Raw genomic sequence first — 20,698 nt, 5'->3', positions numbered from 1 at the left:
GCTTTAGCGTAAAGTCGTAAATTAGCGATGTAAAAAAATTTTTTGTATTTTTTGAATACTTTGTTCGTTTGAGTTCGAATTTTGAACTGAGGATGATCGATTAAAACGATCGAAAACGTTTTTCAACGCATTAAAAGTGTGCTGGAATAGAGAAAGGTGTTTGTTTTATATTTATATAATACTTCCAGTAAGAATTTAGTTATTTTAATTTTTATCTATCCCTTCTACTTTGAGTTATTGAGAGTCAAATGTAAAAACAGGCATATTTCACCAACTATCGGTTGTTTCAACATGATGCAGTTGATAAAACTGTGGTTGCCAAAACTGACTATAAAAGCTATGATAGGTTAGACAAAAAAAGGATAAATGCAACACTAATAAAACCTTCAATTTTACATCAAAAATACAATATAATGGAAATCTTATAGACAAGCTGCAAAACGAATGCCATGATTTTTAACAACTAAATGAAAATGCGTTTTTTGCTCAGACTTCTCAAGTGTATGGACTGTTTCAAGAAAAATGTAACCAATTTTGTGTACAGATTTGTTACCACAGATAAGACTTTGAGTCCATCATTATGCACAAAAAACAAGGGCAGTTCCATCAGCAGGAACAATCATGGCATTAGTTTTCTGGGATGCTAAAGGAATCATTCTAATAGATTAGCTTCCAAAGATAAAACAATACTATGCTAATCTTTTGGACCAATTAGATAAAAATATTTGAGAAGAGAGTAGGATTAGTAAAGAAAAAAAAGTCATCTTTCACTAACAAGAAATAACGCAGCTGGTTACCCACCAATTTTGATCAGCTTGGACATACAAGGTCTGTTCAAAAAGTATCGGACCTTTTTTTTTCTGCGTAAACCAATGATGCGCGACAGGCCTCTTTCGGTGGAGTTGTAGAGGAGACAGTCATGCACAGCCCTGAATTTTTTTCCCGCCTGCAGGAAGCGTCAGTCGTTGGCAATCAACCTATGAGTGAGGTCATGTAGTGCGCTCTCGTCGGATTTCCCTAAGCTGGAAAATGACTGAACAACGTGAGCAGCGATATTACATCAAATTTTGCCAAAAACCTTGCCGATACCCGAGTGTAAACCATTCGCAAGATTCAGCAGGCTTTCGGGGACGATCCTCGAGGCCAAAAAAAGCGCGGCAGGTCTGCAGCAATATCAAAAGGTCATGTTGACAGTTCTTTCGACTCTCATGGGATGGTGTGTCGTGAGTACGCACCACAAGGCCAAACCATCGCAAAAGAGTACTTCCAGGAGGTCCTTCATCGTCTTTCCGATGCTGTGCGATGCAAACGACCGGATCTGTGGTCGATCAAAACTTGGCAGCTCCATCGTGATAACGCATCCGCCCATTCTGCACATCTGATTCGGGCTTTCGTCGCCAAACACAATACTCCTGTGGTTCGTCACACTCCGTACTCTCCCCACATGGCTCCGTGTGACCTTTGGCTATTTCCCAAGCTGAAAATGCCGCTAAAAGGAACCCGAATTTAGTCGAGAGAAGACATCGTGCAAAATCCGACGGACCGGCTGATGGCCATTCCAAAAGATGCGTTCCAGCAGTGTTTCCAGCAATGGCAGGAACGCTGGGAGAAGTGTATACATTACCAAGGAGACTACTTTGAAGGGGATTAGGGTTTTGTACCTCAAAGTCAATAAATTTATTTTTACCGACCAAAGGTCCGATACTTTTTGAACAGACCTTGTAGTAAAACTACATTGAAAGTGAGTGGATAAATGTATGAGCTTTTCATCCAATGCACTTTGCAAATATTAATTTTTGATGAAAAAATTAATCCTGGGCTTCTATGTACAATTAATTTTTGATGTTTGAAAATTGAAAGATTTGTAGCAGATAGTTATGTCAGGATGAAAGATATTTGAGAGCACCAAATACCATACTTTGTTGCAATGTTCTAATGCTGAGTTCATTTTAGAAATATTCTAAATTGTTATTGTTATTAGTACTAACATAACATTAAATGTTTTATCATTATTTTATGTTAATAGAGCTGTTTATTATCATCATCATTATTAAGTTCAATAAGTTTTAAAAACAATTAACAGTTTAAAATTTTTATTTTTTATCATGAATAAGCAATAATGTAAACAAACTATTTATTCTCAAGTGATTCTAAAATTTAAAATGAAATGCTATTTTTATAATTGAATATATTGTTCTGAGAATGCATAAAACTCATAAAAATAAGCTTCTTAACTCATCAAATTAAACTATATAAACAAAATCTTAAAAAAAAAACCACATCAATATATTTTAACAATCATTTTTAAAAACTATTTTTAGAGTATGATGATGATAAACTACATGAAAACATTTCTTGGGTTAAAAAATTCAATATATAAAATTATTTGGCTGTTTGTGAATTGTAAAGATTTGAAATTGCATCTACATTTACTCTTCTGTAGTCCCAAATTATACAAATAACAACTACAATACCTTTCTCTTCCTCTAGCAGTTTTGGAGAGAACTTGAAGTTGTTGTTGCTGAACTAATTTTTGTCTCTCTCGGTTTCGTAGATTGCGTTGCTGAAAATAAAATTTAATTACAATACACTATTAATCGTAAAATCAAAGTAACATTTCATAAGAAACATATATATTAATATTAAATTAATAATATTACATTGCTAAATTATTACATATTACATTTGTCTTATTCTAAAAACAACTGAAGCAAAGTAAAATTCAAAATAAATCATTATCTTATCATAACATAACCTATTCATATCACAAGATTCATCATATAACCTTTATCATGATTGCACTTGCTTTACTATAAATTTGTTACATAATTCTCTTAATATTTACAGATGAATTATTTCTAAAAAAGATTCTCATCTATCGAGTCCACATATTACAAAATATTGGGTTGGGGAAAAAGAAATCCATTATTTTTACGTTTATTTCAAGACTTTATTTAACATTGTTTGGATTGTTCTACTTGGGTCAAATATGCACCGTTTTGTTTTATAATTTGTTGCCATTTTAAAAGTAATTTCATAATGCCTCTCTCATAGAAGCCCTGGTCCCTATTGGTGAAAAACTCAACTAAGTGATTTTCACAATCTTCTCTTGATGTCAATTTCTTATTACTAAGGAAGTTCTGCAATGATAAAAAACGATGGTAATTGCTTGGTGCCAGGTCCAGACTATAAGGTGGATGCATCAAAACCTTTCAACCAAGCTCCCTGAGTTTCTGGCGAGTCACTATAGATGTGTGTGGCCGGCATTGTCCTGATGAAACACAACACTTCTCCTGTTGGCCAATTCTGGCTGCTTCTGGTCAATCGCTAGCTTCAAATGGTCCAATTGTTGACAGTAGAGGTCCAAATTTAGTGTTTGGCCATATGGAAGCAGCTCATAGATGATTCCTTTCCAGTCCCACCAAAAGCACAGCAAAACCTTCCTGGCCGTTAATCCTGGTTTGGCCACCATTTGAGCTGCTTCACCGCACTTTGACCATGATCGTTTTAGCATAATATTGTTATACGTAACCCATTTCTCATCCCCAGTAATCATCCATTTAAGAAATGGGTCGATTTAATCCTGTTTGGCCAAGACTTTGCAGATGGAAATTCGATCCATCATGTTTTTTGCGTCAATTCATGTGGCACGCAAACACGAGCTTCTTTTTGAATCCAGCTTTATGCAAAGGTTTAAAACTGTTTTTTGGTCAATCTTTAGCTCCTGGGCAATACTACGATTGCTAACATGCCTGTCTACTTCGATCATTTCCATGATTTTATTGACATTTTCGACAATGGGCTTACCTGTGTGAGGTGCATCTTTAACATCGAAATTATCAGAACAGAATTGACAAAACCAAAATTACACATAATTGGCTGTGACAGTATTGAGACCATAAACACCATTCACAATTTCAGCTGCCTGGCTTGCATTTTCGCCTTTATCAAGCAAAATTGTAAACATACTTAATTTTCTCTTTGTTAACTTCCATCTTTTACACTCTATAACTCACAACTGAATTGACCAATCAAAAAACTGTAAAAGAATTTTTTTTAGTATGGAATGTCACTCTTCCAACAACCATAAGTCTGAATTTGTTTCATCAATACTTTACAAGATATATATCACTAAAGCCATCTAGCAACAAAATAATGGATTTCTTTTTCTCCAACCTAATACATATCACCTAAAGCTTCATTCATAGCGTGCTGCTGACAACAATGATGGTATGTATGTCTTTTGTTGTATTCATTCATTACCAAAGTGTTCACATTATTCATTAGTTTTCATGTTAGATAATGCACAATATACATTAGGCTTAGCATTATTCCTTGAATTTCTGCACTTTTAGACTGGACTTCTGTTTTAAAAACAGATGCATGTAGTAAAATTGATAATTCTTCAATGTTGACAGATTAATTTATTAAGCCAGTCTTTCTTCAACACACAAGATTAGACATTCCTCTCTTATTCAAAGAGAGTTGTGGGAAATCTACAACAATTGGCCAATACCATTAATACAATGACAAAGACAAACATTGAATAATTTTCATATAACAAATGATTAAGATGGAAATGCAGTGATGTCTTACAAAGACAAACTAGTGTGAATGTCTTACAAAGACAAACAATAAAATAAAATGGTCAGTTTTTTTCATTGTTGTTGGAAGTGTAAACAATGCATAATACTTAGTTCAATTTTAATAATGTTCCTAAGAAACCAATGGCCAGTGTGCAAAGAAAAAACAAAAAAAATCACCACGAATGTTTTTAAACTCCCCAGAGTTCTTCAGGTGTTAAATGGATGTCCAATGGAATGTAAAAGCTTTGAAAAATAATGATATCATCTATATACAAAACTTTTACATTCCATCGGACATCCATTTAACACCTGAAGAACTCTGGGGAGTTTGAAAACATTTGTGGTAAATTTTTGTTTTGTTTTTTTCATTCCACACCAGTCATCAATTTCGTAGTGTACATTGTGGACTATTCCCCAGTGTTGTGTGTTGTTGTTCAACTTTAATAATAAAATATTTTGATGGAAAGTTCTTAAAATGAACATTTGTAAAATGATAAAAATACAAAGAGTTTTTTTTTGGAATTTTACAATACATTCTATTTCATGATTATAAGAGCATACAATTAAAACATTACTGATGTTGACATGTACACATAGGCAAACTTAAAATATTCATTATTTTTCCAGGAACAATAAATAACAACAGAAAACTGAATAAAATTTTGTTCAAATTTTAAATTGTTCTTCCATAACAATGTCAGTCAAATATTAATAAATAGTAATACAAATATATAGATATTAAATATTACCATACTGTTTTCTTTGAATTATATTTTAACACTCTAAGCATTTTAATTTATTAACTTGGTATAAAGAAAAACTTTTTTATCATTTTATTTTACTTCTATATTCTCCTACTCCTCCTTCATGTAAAAATTTCTGATGTGTAGTATTTTGAAAATTAACAAAAATAATTTTTAGGACAAAGATTTATTTTTTAAAATTTACATAATTACACTATGTATAACTTTATTCTTATCACATACAGTGGTGCCTCGTATAACATACGCCTCAAATAACGGACACTGCAAACAACGGACTTTCCATTCGGCAGTTGCATGAGGCGAACAATGGTCTTTCTGTGAACAAGTGCGAATGATGTTTCCACTCTTTTGCCGTTGCCAATGACAATCTGCGATTTTTATAATATATTATTAGTATATCTGAAGTACAGAGCTCCCGTTGGGATTCAGCTTGCTCCCTTGTTTATTATGTACATCACCTCAGTGCAGGGTATTTACATTTATTCAAGTGTTGTGCAAATCATAGCTTCTAAAAAAACAGAAAGGTGATTTCAATTGAAACAAAGCAAGACATCATCAGACGAAGTGAAAGTTGACAAAAACCTTTGTCAAATGGGGAGAGGTTAAAGAGTTTACCAACACTTATTATCCAAACAGAGCTGAGGCCAATAGGATCAATGATCTCTACAATGACACCCTTGTCCGCCATTTTCGACAGGGGTTGAAGAAGAGAGAGAAACAGACTATCTTGGACATGTTTTTCAAGAAGCCAGCTGCCAAAAAACAAAGAATGGAACAAGAGGAGATGACCCTGCTCCAGTAGCCTCTCCTGAATCTGACTCTGATTAAAAAACAATAAAAAGAGACCCGCTGCAATGTGTAAAAAGTCTGTATCTATATGAATGTGTAAAGAAAGTGTTCCTCCACCTCCTCCTCACAACATCTGACTACCCGGCATAATTGGTGACTGCTCCATTTTCATTTTTTTATAATACAGTATGGTTATTTTATGTTGTGGAACAAATTATATGTTTTAACATGTATTTCTATGGGAAAATGCATTTCGTATAATGGACTTTTCACTTAACAGACGTGCACCTGGAACAAATTAAGTACGTTTCACGAGGCACCACTGTACATACATATGATAAGTCCATTATATATAAAAAATGATTATTGTTATAATTATAATTTTGTGATTAGAATAAAGTTATTAATACTACAGTGGGGTAAAAGCAATGTTAAACCTACCATGTATGTTAAAAATGAAGAAATCCCTATATGGTAAGATATACAGTGAAACCTCGGTATACGACCTTAATTCACTCCTGGTGTTTGGACTTATACTAAACAGAATGTATACCAAACCAACCTTTTCCATAAGAAGTAATGTAAAAAATGATTAATCCGTTCTCATATAAAAAATGGTTAGCTTTAAACACCTCACTTTCCTGGCTAGTTCCTGCTTGATTTTTCATGAGATCAGCATATATCTTTATAGCTTTCTTGCAAATAATTGCTTCCGATACGTTGTCTCCAGCACACTGTTTTTCAGTTATCCAAAGCAAAAGCAATTTCTCAACATGATCTAATGTCTTCGATCTCTGTTTAGAAATTGATTTAACCCCTTTCGCAATGTTAGCAAATTTAATAATGTCTTTATTTTTCACGATTGTCAATATCATTGTTCTCGGAATATGGTATGCAACAGTTAAATCTCGAACACACATGCCACCTTAATATTTCCCAACAATCTCTTTTTTCAGTTCCATTGTGATTCTAGTCATTTTTTTAGTTTTCTGTTGCTTTTCATTTGCCTTTTTGCAATTCATGATTAATAAAAATAATAAAATTGTACTTACAAATTAAAATCAGAAGAAATTTAACAAAGTTATAAACCATGGCACCGCAAACATCTAGTCTGGTCTAATACACTATAATGCTACTTGTTCATAGANATAATAAAATTTTACTTACAAATTAAAATCAGAAGAAATTTAACAAAGTTATAAACCATGGCACCGCAAACATCTAGTCTGGTCTAATACACTATAATGCTACTTGTTCATAGATGGCGCATGTAATTGAATTAAGTCGTATACCGAGCAAAATTTGTTTCTAAAGCAGATGTATACAGAGGTACCACTGTATACTGAAAGTATATATCTTACCATATAGACTTTCAACAATACTGTATCATAACAAATATAAAAAAGATCACAATTTCTTCTTATAAATAAGTTATTTTACACAGTAGGCAATTAAATCAAAATTCTACTGCTTTTAAACTTAATATATTTTTTACACTTAAAACTGTTTAGTAAAGCTTATGCAAAATGTCATCATAATTTAAATCTAAGATGTCCTTTATGTTCTAGTTGTTTGTAAATTTTTCTGGCAGAAGTATTTCATATAACTTAAAACTAGATTTTTAAACGTTTTCAACTTATGTTGAAAACGTTTAAAAATCTAGTTTTAACTTGCTTTTTACAGTGTTTTTTCTTTAATTTCATGTATTCTAACAACATAGTAAGATATCATATGTGAAAATTCATTTTATATTTAATTGAAATAATTATTATTTTCAATTAGCTGTAATATTTGGACTTTTAATATCGATGTAACAACAAAATTCTGTTTAATAGAAACTTGTACAAAATAAAAAATTTAAAACTCTACAACTCTCTCACTTTCAAGTTTTACAACTCCTTTCAAAAGCAAAAGCATTCGCTAAATTCCAAAAAATAAAATTATAACTTCAACATTTCTGTCCCTAAAGATGAACATACAACTTAAAAGTACAGTCGACCCCCGTATAAGATCATTGATTATTCCGTTTTATATGAATTCCATGTTGTACAAGTCACTTAAATTTTACAAATACGTGAGCCGTTCACAGCCCGGTACACGTATTTGTAAAATCTAAGTGACTCGTACAACATGGAATTCATATAAAACGGAATAATCAATGATCTTATACGGGGGTCGACTGTACTAGGTTTATTTAAGAGTTAATTTTTTAAACAAATTCCAATAAAGCAGAAGTTTTGTTAAATTAATAAGAGCAACTTGGAGTTCATCACAATATTCTAACTTTTAAGTAAAATTAAATTAATCTTAAAATGCTAACAAGTTTAAGGATTAATATTAAACATAAAAAAGGTGTTGTTTTATTTATTCATATAAACGTTTTTCAAGCTACTTCAACATATCATCAGATATACCTTAAACTCTTCCAGAAAATTGAACTTATTTGAAAATGAATTTTCAGTAAAACTTACATAAAATTAGAATTTCAAATTGGAACACCAATTTCTGAATTTAAACCGATACTTTCAAATTTTAAATTTTGTCAGAACAATCTTACATTTATATAGGCAATTATTATAAATCATTAAGCTTTAAATCACAAAGTTTAATTCTTGTTAAAACTAACAGTTCTATATTTCTATTTTTAGTTATTTTCAGCATTTTTCAAATATCCTTTCTTAGCATCCAAATTCACAAGTCAAGTCCTATTCCTTCAGACATCTTGTTAATAATCTGATCTTTCTCTTTTGTTATTGTTAACCTTTGACTAACTGTGTGGAGATTTTTCTCCTCTCTGGCATAATAACTTGTCTTTCCCCATCAATATTGCTTTGTTATATAAGGTAAACCAGTCTATAATGGAACCTGTCATTAATAAAAGATTTCTTCAATCCCTTGAATTTTCTTCAAAAATCAAAATTAACAGCTGTAAATTAATCTGTATATAGCAAGACCTGTTCAACATGAAAATGGTATCTTCTTCTATGTGCAACAGAAAGTTTTTTTGCATATTTTTAACAGCTGTCTTTACTTAACATAAATATGTAATTTAATTATATTGAACAACAGTTCTGAACTTTAACACACATTGCTAACGAGTGTAATTTTGTCTGAGGAAAGCACACAGCTCTATTATTGCTAATATCAGATTGTATTCTTTGTTTACAAGCTTATTTAAACCTTTGTTTAAAATAAGCTGGTAAACAATTTTATTCAAACAATGTTACAATTTGTTTGAATAAAACTGTGTCAAAATGTCTGCAGTTAAAATGCATATCAGACAGTATGCTTTTTAAGTTTTTTAAAGGATATAATGCTATACAAACAGTAAAAAACTACTCATAGTGTGTTTGGGGAAGATACTCCTAAACTTCAAATGTGGTTTTGAAAGTTTTGTTCAGGAAATTTTGAACTAAAGGAAACAAAACATATGGAGTACTGAAACACTGTCAACAAAGAAAAATTGAGAGTATAAATTGTTAAAAATAGATAAACAACCTGTAATTTTGCAACAAATCTTAGTGTGTCACCAACATAATGTGTGCAGAACACGATCATCAATTAAAAAAAAATGAATTGAATATAATTTTATCCGAGAAAGGCACGCAGCTCTACGGTTTCATTTTATTTTTAAATTAATTACTCATTTTTATCATAGAAAACATTTTTATGAATGACAAAATTAAATTAAAACAAAAATATTGTGTTCCAGCTGCATATTCTTTTTGTAGAATGTCTAACAACATTTCAAAATAAAAAATTATCCTAATGTGCATTTTTTTTGTAGAATATTGAAAATTTTAAAATACTTTGATTATATGACAAATGAATCAAGTCTTACATTCGTAAGAAAGTTTAAGATCTGAAGAGAGAGAAGGATCGAAAACATTAGTCTGCTTTTTACAAAAAGATCTTATTGAAGTTAAACAAGGGTTCTAAAATACAGGCATTATGTACAGAAACTCCAATCTATAAAGAGTTTACAATAAAAATATTTGCTATTAACCAAAAATTTGTTCTAGCAGGTGGTAATCATTTGGTCAAGTACCACTGTATTTGAGTAATGCAATTTTAATGTACACAGTAGCATTGAGGAATTTATTGCGTTAATCGAGAGATGCCTGTAGTAGACAACCTGTATGTAACAGAAACCTGTCTACTAAAGAATTGCACAGTCCCGTGGGATTCTGTTATAGACAGGTTTGACCATATATATAAATGTACTCTGTTAAAGAAGTGTTGAGCTCTCCCTCTTGATAAAATCTTTGTGCTCCTTTACTCTTTATTTCAATAGATTTCTTGTTACTAATACAAACTATGGGTTGATATCAGATCATATTAAACATTTTTACAACCATACATCTCTCAAAATTCAACACCACAAACTGATTATAGTTTATATGCATTCTTTGCTTTTTCATTTTCAGAAGAATTAGCCCTTTACTCTATTTGCATACATAATGGTGCAAATAAATCACAATGATGACAACATATTAGATCCTTTAATTCAATGTATTTGAACAGACAATAACAAATTTATACAAACATTTTAAATATTCTAATAGGAGTATTTCAGTTAATAAAACAATCCAACCAATATCCAGAGCATATATCATTTTTTATACTGATGATATATTAACAAGAAATTAAATTTAATAAAACAAGCTGTGATTAATAGTAAATACTCAGTTTCTAAATTTTGTTTTTTTAGTAATAACATTATAAAATCTCAATCCAGTATCTAAATTACATTATAAAAATAAATATATGATAACTCTCCTAATTTATTACACAGATTTATATATTATATATTATTATTTAGACGTATATTTAGATTTATAAATAAAATAGATGCAAAACTAAAACAATTCAAACTTCAGGCAATTTTAAATATTACTATTGTAAATAATCAATTGAACAGCTAAATTCTTATCACATTACATTAAGGCTAATTAATTATTCACAAACTAAGTAATTTGGCTAGAGGCTAAGCTACCATCTCATGCCAAATTTAATAATTAGAAATATTTTAATTTAGATTACTCTGGAAAAATCCAGCTGTTTGATTGATTATTTAAATTAATTATCAAGTTATTGTATAAGTTATTACTATCCTAAATTTTACAATTTTCTTGCATTGAACAGAATTTTGAAAAAATAAATATTAAGTATTTGTTCCTTAAAAATAATAAAATTAAGTATTTTTTTGTAAAATAGTGTAGTTTTAATTTATTCATTTGAAAGTACATATTTAAGTTTACCTGATTCATTCTAAAACGTCCTCTTTGATGAAGAGGTTTATGCACACGAGCAGTATCTACCAATTGAAAAGTGCTCTCATCTTCTTCATGATAATAAGCATATTGGCTTCCAGTGCCAAACTGCGATACGTATTTATCTAAAATTATATAAGTTTATTAACTGAAAATGAATGAATTTAATTAATATTAAATGAAAAAATTCTATGAATACGCTAAACTTGTTATAAATTTTAGAGGAAATTTGAAATCAAATTTCCTCTAAAAATAACAAATAAAAATAATCATAAAAGAAAAATTTTAATTAATACCAATAACCATATTTTCATAAGTACTTATTCCTATAATAACTACACTTAAGTGTTGTGGCATATCAACTTTTAGCATATGAAAATGTTTGCTAGTACTTTCAGCTTTCAGTAGCATAAACTTATCATCATCAGGTGATTATTGAATACAACAGCCATTGAATTTTGTTTTCTGACTTTCATAAAGTTTGAGTTTTGCTATGAATGCTTCTATATTTTCATAAGTCTGATCAATTTGTTTTCACCTTCAAGCTGATTATTAAGTTTGTTTAATTTCATTGTGATATTAGTAAGAAAACACAAATACCACTGTCCATCATATAATTTAGGAACATTCTGGTCTTTTTAATTTATAAAAATTCAAATTTCTTAAAGCAATGCAACATGGGGAAGCATAGCTTTAAAGATTGCCCAAGTACACAAAAGGATCCTATGCAACAATTGTAAGAATAGAAGAATTTAATCACAAACACAATGCAAGAGATGACTCTTGCCCAACATTCCAAAAAATCAGGAAGACAATTATAGAAAAAACTGACTATGGGTCAGAACTCTAATAATCAAATTATGATTCTGCAGGTCAACTTGGGGAGGGGGATTGATGCAACTTCCCTTCTCAACAAAAAGCTGAACAATTATGATACAGTATATGCCTAATCCAGGAGCCATATTGCATCAGAAATAAACTGGCCTGCATCCCCACTGACGTCATGATGCTCAATGGAACTAGAGATTATCCCTGGAGTTTAACTTTAGCACCAAATAACAATCTTTCAATTCTCTTGCACTCTGAACTAAGCAACGAGTATATCGTTTGTACAGAAGTCACCTGCCATAGTTACAGTTTTATCATAACATCTACTTTCCTAAAGACTTGAATATTCAAGCCCTCTTAGACCATACTACTAACATTTTAAACCAAGCCAATGGAAAGACGGTCATTCTTGCTGGGGACATAAATGCACACTGCCCTACATAGGGAGGGGAAAAGCTTGACAAGAGAGGAAGAATATTTGAAACCTTTCTGGCTTCACATAACTTGCTTTTACATAATGATCAAGATTCACCCCCAACATTTATATCAAGCAATGGTGAGAGCTGGGTGGACATTACAGTTAGGGATTGCAATCCAGCAGTGTTTTCAATCCAGCTGGATTTTTGCTGGATCAATATCATTCCAGCTGGATCCAGCGCAGATGTATTTTTGGTGCAATAAAGTGTTATCTATCTATCTATCCAGTAATTTATGGTTTTTTTTTAAAGAAATAAAACACTTTTTTTAAATATTTAAGAAACTTTTATTATTTAGACTAGTCACTATACAGTAAATCAGTAAAACTTCTTACACATTTAGGTAGTAAACTTAATTTTGGTTCGGTTTAACACTTGAGATAGAGATAATTAACTTTAAATGTTTGATTAGATTATAATTATAATGTAATCTTTAAGTTAAATAATAGTAGAGGTAATTCTACTAATTAATTTATATTAATATATTATATTATAATAATGTAAAGACGGATAATCAGTGGCTAAGTGGCTATCAGTCTTACCAGTTTTCTTATATAGGCTCTACATATCAGTCTGTAGTTATTTATAAGTAATTTAATTATTAGTGTTAGTAAAGTAGTGAGTAATTAATTAGTAGTAGTCTAGTAGTTAGTTATTATTATCACAATCATGAATGATATACATTCATATCATCATATATCTAAGATACTGATACTCATTAATTTAATTAACTATTTAACTAACTAGATAGTCTCAGTTTCTCACTAATTTTAACAATAAAATTGCCTAGCCTAGGCCACTAACCACTTATAGAATAAAAGTTTAAAACTTTTAGTTAATAGAATTAGAAGTTATAAAATATTAGTCTTGTCTTGAATAAAGTATTTTAAAGGATTAAATAAAATTAAATTAATCAGTTCTGTTATTATTATTATTATTTTTTTTTTTTGACTTTTCTGGAAGTTGGGTCTCAAGAAACAAATGGTATTTATTAATGGTGTTGTCTCCCAACCTACTTCTTAATGAACTGCATATATATCCCGCTGCGGAGAAGGCTCTTTCTGCCTCTATGCTAGTTGGCTTCAGGGTCATCAAATAATCATAAATTAAAGAAAAGTTTTTACCTTTGACTCCCTTACGTTCATAAACAGCCATTTCCTTCTTTAATAACTTATCATAATCCTTCTCTGTACTAGTTTCTTTTTGTTTCATGAAGTTTTCTTTCTCACGCTTTAGTTGGATCTCTGATTCTTATTCCAATGTGAAATTCAGGGAATGAATGCGGGTTATCTGGATCATCGTTTTCCGTTTCCATAATATCCTCAGCCATTGCTGCTGGTTCCACTACATATGTATTTACTCAATTCAGCATATTTTTCATCTCCTGGCACATTACATTTTTTTTGGTATTGTGAACGAATAATCGTGCTTTCTAACTTTTTGGTTATAGTTTTTCGGGTTCTGTATGTAAATCAGCATCCCTGTGACCTTGATAAGACGCCTTCTCTGATTCTTTTGCGTCCTGGCTTGTGTCCTGGGTTTTTAGTTTGTCTAAGATAAATTTCAGGGTTGTGTCAGCAGTTATCAAACTCGACTCTCTTCTACAGAGAGCTTTTACAGTCAGTTTATAGGTTAGGTTTCGTGGACAAGCCACAAGGCTGCAGCTCTCCATAGGCTTAAACTAAGATCATTCCATCACATGATTCATTGACGTCACAACCGACCATAAATTAGAATTATACACCAGGACTAGAAGAGGAATTACTTATTTTATTTAGCGCGAAGACAGTTTATTTGGCGAGAGTGAAAAGTCAACTGGCAATTAGATCAGCAGAGGTAAAAGGTCAGGCAGTGCAATGTAGAGAGGGGGTGTAGCATATGCCACACTGAATGGCAACATCGCCCTCTCTGCCGAGTGATAGCACACGTAGAAATGCGGCAACACCAACAATGTAGACTTTTATTTTGTGCCATTATTTAGAAAGTTAATTGAGTATTTGCGGATCCGCAGTACTGGATCCAGCAGGCCGAAGAATATGCTGGATCCAGCTGGATTGCTGGATGAGGGATCCAGCAATTGCAATCCCTAATTACAGTATCAACTTCTCATGGAAAAAACTTAATGTATAACTGAAGCGTCCTGGGGATAATAGCCTCAGCAATCATGCTTATATCAGTTTTGACATACACCATTCTATCAACAGGGATGACTTCATCAAACAATGATTCTGTTTGGCCAGAACAGATTGGAACATCTTCAACGATTACAAAGAAAGACACTATCACTGGCCTCATGATTCCATGGGCAAAGAGAAAACTGTGGAAATTATAGAAAAGAACATTAACACAATAGTAGATGCCTGTAATCTCTATTCCTAAGATATGCATGAACAAAAAACCCGTTCCTTGGTGGAACAATCAACTAACCATGCTCAGAAAAAGGAATAACAAGCTTAGGAAAAGCTAACAGGAATGCCATCAGTAACCAGACAGAACCGAACTAAACAGAGAATTTCTCCAACACTAGAAAATTTATAAAATCAGCAATTAAAGAAGCAAAGCTCACCTCATGGAGAAATTACTGTAGTAAGGCTTCCAAAAATCCCTGAGGATTTATTACTAAGCTATCCACTAACAAGCTTAAAACTAACAATGCTATACACACCATTTATACTGGAAGCAATTATACTCATGACCTTACCTCAACCATAAATTCTCAATTCAACAAGCTTTGTGTGGATGATATAGAAACAGATGACAATGAATGACATAGAAGCATCAGAGCAGAGATGAATAAACCATACGCTATCAAGAACAGCCCATTATTTACTTATGTAGAAATTAATACTGTCATCAAACAATTAAACAAAAGGCCCCAGGTGTAGATGGTATAACAGCAGACATACCTCAAGCAATCTGGGACAATCAAATTTTGTCTAATATATACAAATTTTGTCTAATATATACAATAACTGCTTGAAAAATGGTACATTTCCCAACTGTTGGAAGATTGCTAGGCTAGTGACTATTCCCAAGCCTGGAAATACAGACAGCGTAAGACCCATCTCACTTTTCCAGTGATGGGAAAGATATTGGAAAAACTCTTGACTGAAAGGCTAAACTGGCACTTTGAAATGAACAAGCTAAACAAAAAACAGTATGGTTTTAGAACACATAAATCTACAACAGATGCAATAAAAATGGTCATTAACAATGTTTTGTCATATCTGCAAATAATAAGTACGTTATGGGCATAAGTTTGGACACCTGCAAAACGTTTGATTCTGCATGGTGGCCAATGGTGCTCCATTAACTCTGTAACTTTGAAATGCCCCGCAAACATTTACATCATCATTACAATATTTACATCATCTAACTGTAAAGCCATTCTACAATCTGGCAATAATTACTTCAAATCGAACACAAAATTACCAGGGGGTGTCTGCAAAGCTCAGCATATAGCCCACTCCTTTGGAACGTGCTATTTGACAATTTCTTAACTCAGAACTTTGGGCAGGACGGCACCACTGCCTACGTGGACTATGTCTTCATTCTTAAGGACCAACTCCCAAGCAGAACTGGATTTAAGAGGCAACAAGATCCTCAGCAATATTGAACACTGGGGCTCTAGTCATAAATTACACTTCAAACACAGCAATACGCAGGGCATTATATTTACCGAACCTGGCAAAAAACACCTTTATAAGAGAGTCCCAACAATTAAAATGAGAGGAAACACAATAAAAATTTAAAAATCACTTAAATATCTTGGAATCCTGTTGGATCATATGCTTCTCTGGACAAACCATATTGAGTATATCTCTAACACTACAGGAAGAATATTTCAAAACCTGGTTTGCTTTGCAAAGAATACATGGGGTTTGAACTTAAAAGCCATGGCCACCATCTATGACATGGTATATATACCAATTATCATATATGCTTGCAGGGCATGGGCAACAGCCATTAACAAATCACATATCTCATGAAAGCTAATATCATCGTAAAAGAAGGCACTTCTATACATTGCCAAAGGCTACAAGACTTGCCCTACCACTAGCCTTCAAGTCATCACAAAAAAAGCCCCTATCAACCTCCTCGCAGAGAACTATGCAAACATCTGGAATATTCTCAGAGAGGATAGCATTAACATAGCCAATGATTCTTTCCAAGCAAGAGATATAGAGAAACTGTAGATTACAGGGATAACATCAGCCCCTACCATCTACCAACAATTACAATTAACTCCAATGACTATACAGTAATAAATATTTTTACTGACGACTCCAAACAAGACACCAGCATGGGAAGCAGCTTCGTGGCCTACCAAAGAAACGTTGAAATTCACAAGAACAGTTACAGGCTACACTCTAGCTGCTCCACCTTTCAGGCTGAGCTATTAGCCATTCTTAAGGCCCTGTAATGGAGCAACAGCAAATTCAGCAACACTCGACTCTATTTTTACTGACTGCATCTGGGCCTTATATCTGCAAAACTCAACATATCACCTGCTCACAAACTACATTATCAAAGAAACCATGACTACCTCCAATATTATCAACTTTAATTGGACCAAGGCTCACGTAGGCACGATAAGAAATGAAAGAGCAGATGAGCTTGCAAAGTCTGCAGCTCAGAACACAGACTTGCAACTTGATTATTCCAAAATTTCAATAAGGCACATCAAGGCTAATCTAAAACAGGAACTTATTAAGAAATGGCAAACTAATTGGATGGATAACCATAATCAAATAAATTTAAGTTTATACCTATTATTGAAAATTACTTACACGACTGGATGCACATTAACCACTACATCAATTCCTGAATGGTCACGGAAGGTTTTGTTCATACCTCTATCGCTTTAAACTACATCATTCGAACTTGTGCACCACCTGCAGCGTCTCTGATGGAAGTGAACATTACATCTTTAACTGCATTGGACTAAAGAGAGAGAGACTCTTCCTAAAAACATCAGTAGAAGAAAATAGAGACATCTGGCAAGAGGGACACAAGAACCTCCTTAAGAAACAAAACTACGAATACTTCTGTGACTAGATTAAAAAATATTACAACATCAGCACTCTTCCATGTCTGAGACATTGAACTTTACTTATTCGCATTTTTCATGAACTATAGAGGGCGCTGCATTTTTACAAAATGGCTACTTTATCTGGGTCACTTGTAACTAGTAACATAAAATTAATTATATATTACTGTCTGATATAATGTTATATACTGCCTGTAGCTATTTATTGAGAAATTTTATAGAAGGAGAACAATTATTATTAGCGGGACACGTCATTATGTGGTATCGAAACAAATGAGTGAGATCATTCTATACATATTTGTGCCCTTTGTGTTAAAAACCATCAGTTTTGACATTGTCCCACCAGGGTTGGATTTACAACTAAAAAGCCTCGACTTTCAAGAAACCTCAAACATTTGTACAAAAAAGAAAATTGAAGTCAGATTTTGTAATAAACATTTTTTACAAACCAACAAAATATACTTTACTGTTTATTTTGTGTAGTATTTCATTAATTTTTTTCTAAGAATTAACATCTTTTTAAGATCTTTTTAAAAAAATTGATAAAACCAATTAAAAAAAAATTTTTAATGGAATGGGTATAAAAATTTAATTAAACTTAGTTATAAAACAGAAGACTAGTGAATCATCACATCTTTTTCTTCCAATATCAGAGTCATAGTCTGATTTAATTCTTTTTTTTATGATTGACTTCTAAAATTGTGAAGGGTTGGTAAAGAGCCTTACAGAGTTCATCTTAGGGCTTCGAAATGCTTAAATCCGGCCCCGTGTCCTATACAAAATTACTGGTATTTTAAACTTTAACAAAATATGTTTTAAAATTGACAGCATAACTTGTTCGTGCCGGACAATCGGGAAACTGCCAATTCTTAACAGTCTAATCCATTCTTTCAGAATTCAGAGCTCATAAATATAACCGATCAATTTCCAAATAATCATCTGTTTTTCCCGTTTTCGTCTGGGAATAGACAAAAACTTATCAGGCTCTCGTAAGGCTTTGAAATTGCAATTTGGAACCAACAGTAAGCGCTGCTTTTTCTATCGCTTTTCATCTTTACTGCTGATAATACACAGGAACGAATCAAACGACCCAGATAGAATAGTTTTGTTTTTAAACACCAGAGGGCGAGCATCCGGTAAAAAATGCAAATTGACTACCAGTTCAGCTTACGTACATTCTTATTCAATCAAAAATGTGTAGCATCAATGCTTCTTACGCATATTCTGCCTTTAATCGTATATTGAAGTTCCTATTCGGCATTATAACACCTAGTGCATAATGTATATTACAGTATTGTTATTTATTATCATTATAACTTCTATTGTAAATAATAATCATTGTCGCAGTTTTTTTTTTCCTATTTTCAACCATTTGTAATTACTTTAATGTAAATTAAACATTCTATAATATGTTATACTGTATCTTAAGCTCAGAGGTATTGGCATTGTACATTGTACAGACTGAATAAAAGTATTATATACAAAATATCTAAAAGTAACTTCTACCAAAACTTTACTCACTGGCATATCTTCTATCCTGGTAAGTTGCACCAGTCCAATCCGCTACCTGAAAAAATTATACCAATTATACATTTTAATACGAAACATTTTATATTTTCAATTACCGTTTTTAACGTTAACTTATTACAAAGCCATATGTTCGTCATTAGGCTTATGCACCGTACCTTTCCTAATCGATCGCTCTTCGAAAAGGGTTGATAGGGCATTTTTTTGTATTGTTCTGGGACGGAGCAAGGTCCCCATCCACTCGGGTTATCTTCTATCACCGGAGGAACAAAATGGATAGGCATTTTTTACGATATTTCTTCAGATCTCGAAATTTAACGTAACGTGTCTACCTATCCTTGAATGTACAACGTTGCCAGTTATTTTTCTCTTCTCACTTTGACATCATTTTCTATTAAATTAACGAAATCTCTTCTACGAATATTTTTCTACAGATTAAAAATTGAATAAAAATTAAAATAATTATTTTCATTTAATTTAGACTATTGTTGAACTTTTCGCCTCGAGAGTGCTAAGACGATTTCATCTAACTTGTAAGATGATTATCATAATCATCGAAAATTCGGCCGGGCACATTAGAGACGATCGGATGGTGACGGACGGGACCCGACGTATAAAGAATAAACTATTTCTAAATTTTTTCTGAGGATCCTGATTCAATAGTGAATCCTTGTCCCCAAGAGCGGCAGGGCGACTCTTTATCGCTTCAGCCATCCGGCTGCCAAATTATGTATTTGGCCGAACGCATAATAGGCTTACTAAAAAAAATAAAAAATAAAAACAGGCCATCTTTGTGCCTACAGGAAGGAAAAGAATTTTTAAAAATAAAAGTCATCCGACCTACAAGAGTCAGATTTTATTTTTTTTATAGTTTAATTATTGTAAATTTTATAGTAAGTTAGATGATAAATTTTTGACCACCACTACAGTATATATATTCTATTTGTAGGTTTCGTATTCTTACATTTCTATAATGCTTCATTTTATACAGTAAACGTACCCAACGAGCTAAAATATATTATAAAGAGTGTTTGAAGAATATTGAATACACGTCCGCCATTTTCCTTTAAGTCAAGGGGCCGTGGTATTTGTGTACTGTAAAGGCGACGAGCTAGAATATTCTAACTCGTTGTGTAAAAGTGTGCAAAAAAAAGGAAGAATTTTAACTCTTAAATTAAATGGTGCGAGTCAAAATGACCCTACTTAGCTGTTTTTTTTAATTTTGAAAATAAATAACAAGACATTTCTTTCTTTAACATCTTTATTTAAACGTTTGTAAACGATACAAAATATTCAGTAACAATAATAGCATTTCTAAACATTCTTAATTTTACTTTCCCGGCTGTTATATATACATAACAAGGGAAAGCATTACAATCGTGTCAAATTTTATCCTCAGAGCCTC

General features: G+C 32.2%; 1 protein-coding gene across 1 annotated transcript; it reads right to left on the bottom strand.

The window, feature by feature from the left end:
• Positions 1–2,347: 2,347 nt before the first annotated feature.
• On the bottom strand, positions 2,348–19,750 carry LOC111614286 (eukaryotic translation initiation factor 3 subunit D-like; the record flags this gene model as incomplete). Its single annotated transcript, XM_023355661.1, has 4 exons — positions 19,452–19,750; positions 19,288–19,333; positions 11,401–11,537; positions 2,348–2,563 (listed from the first exon to the last, which is right to left on the bottom strand). Coding segments are annotated over exons 1-4 (525 nt in total), but the record flags the coding sequence as incomplete, so codon positions are not given.
• Between the last annotated feature and the right edge of the window lie 948 nt (positions 19,751–20,698).

This window comes from Centruroides sculpturatus, unplaced genomic scaffold, assembly GCF_000671375.1.
Source record: "Centruroides sculpturatus isolate CEXI.00-Female unplaced genomic scaffold, Cexi_2.0 scaffold2077, whole genome shotgun sequence".
In the NCBI taxonomy this organism is placed as follows: Eukaryota; Metazoa; Arthropoda; class Arachnida; order Scorpiones; family Buthidae; genus Centruroides; species Centruroides sculpturatus.
The sequence above is the reverse complement of the archived record's forward strand: the minus strand, read 5'-3'. Positions and strand labels throughout refer to the sequence as shown.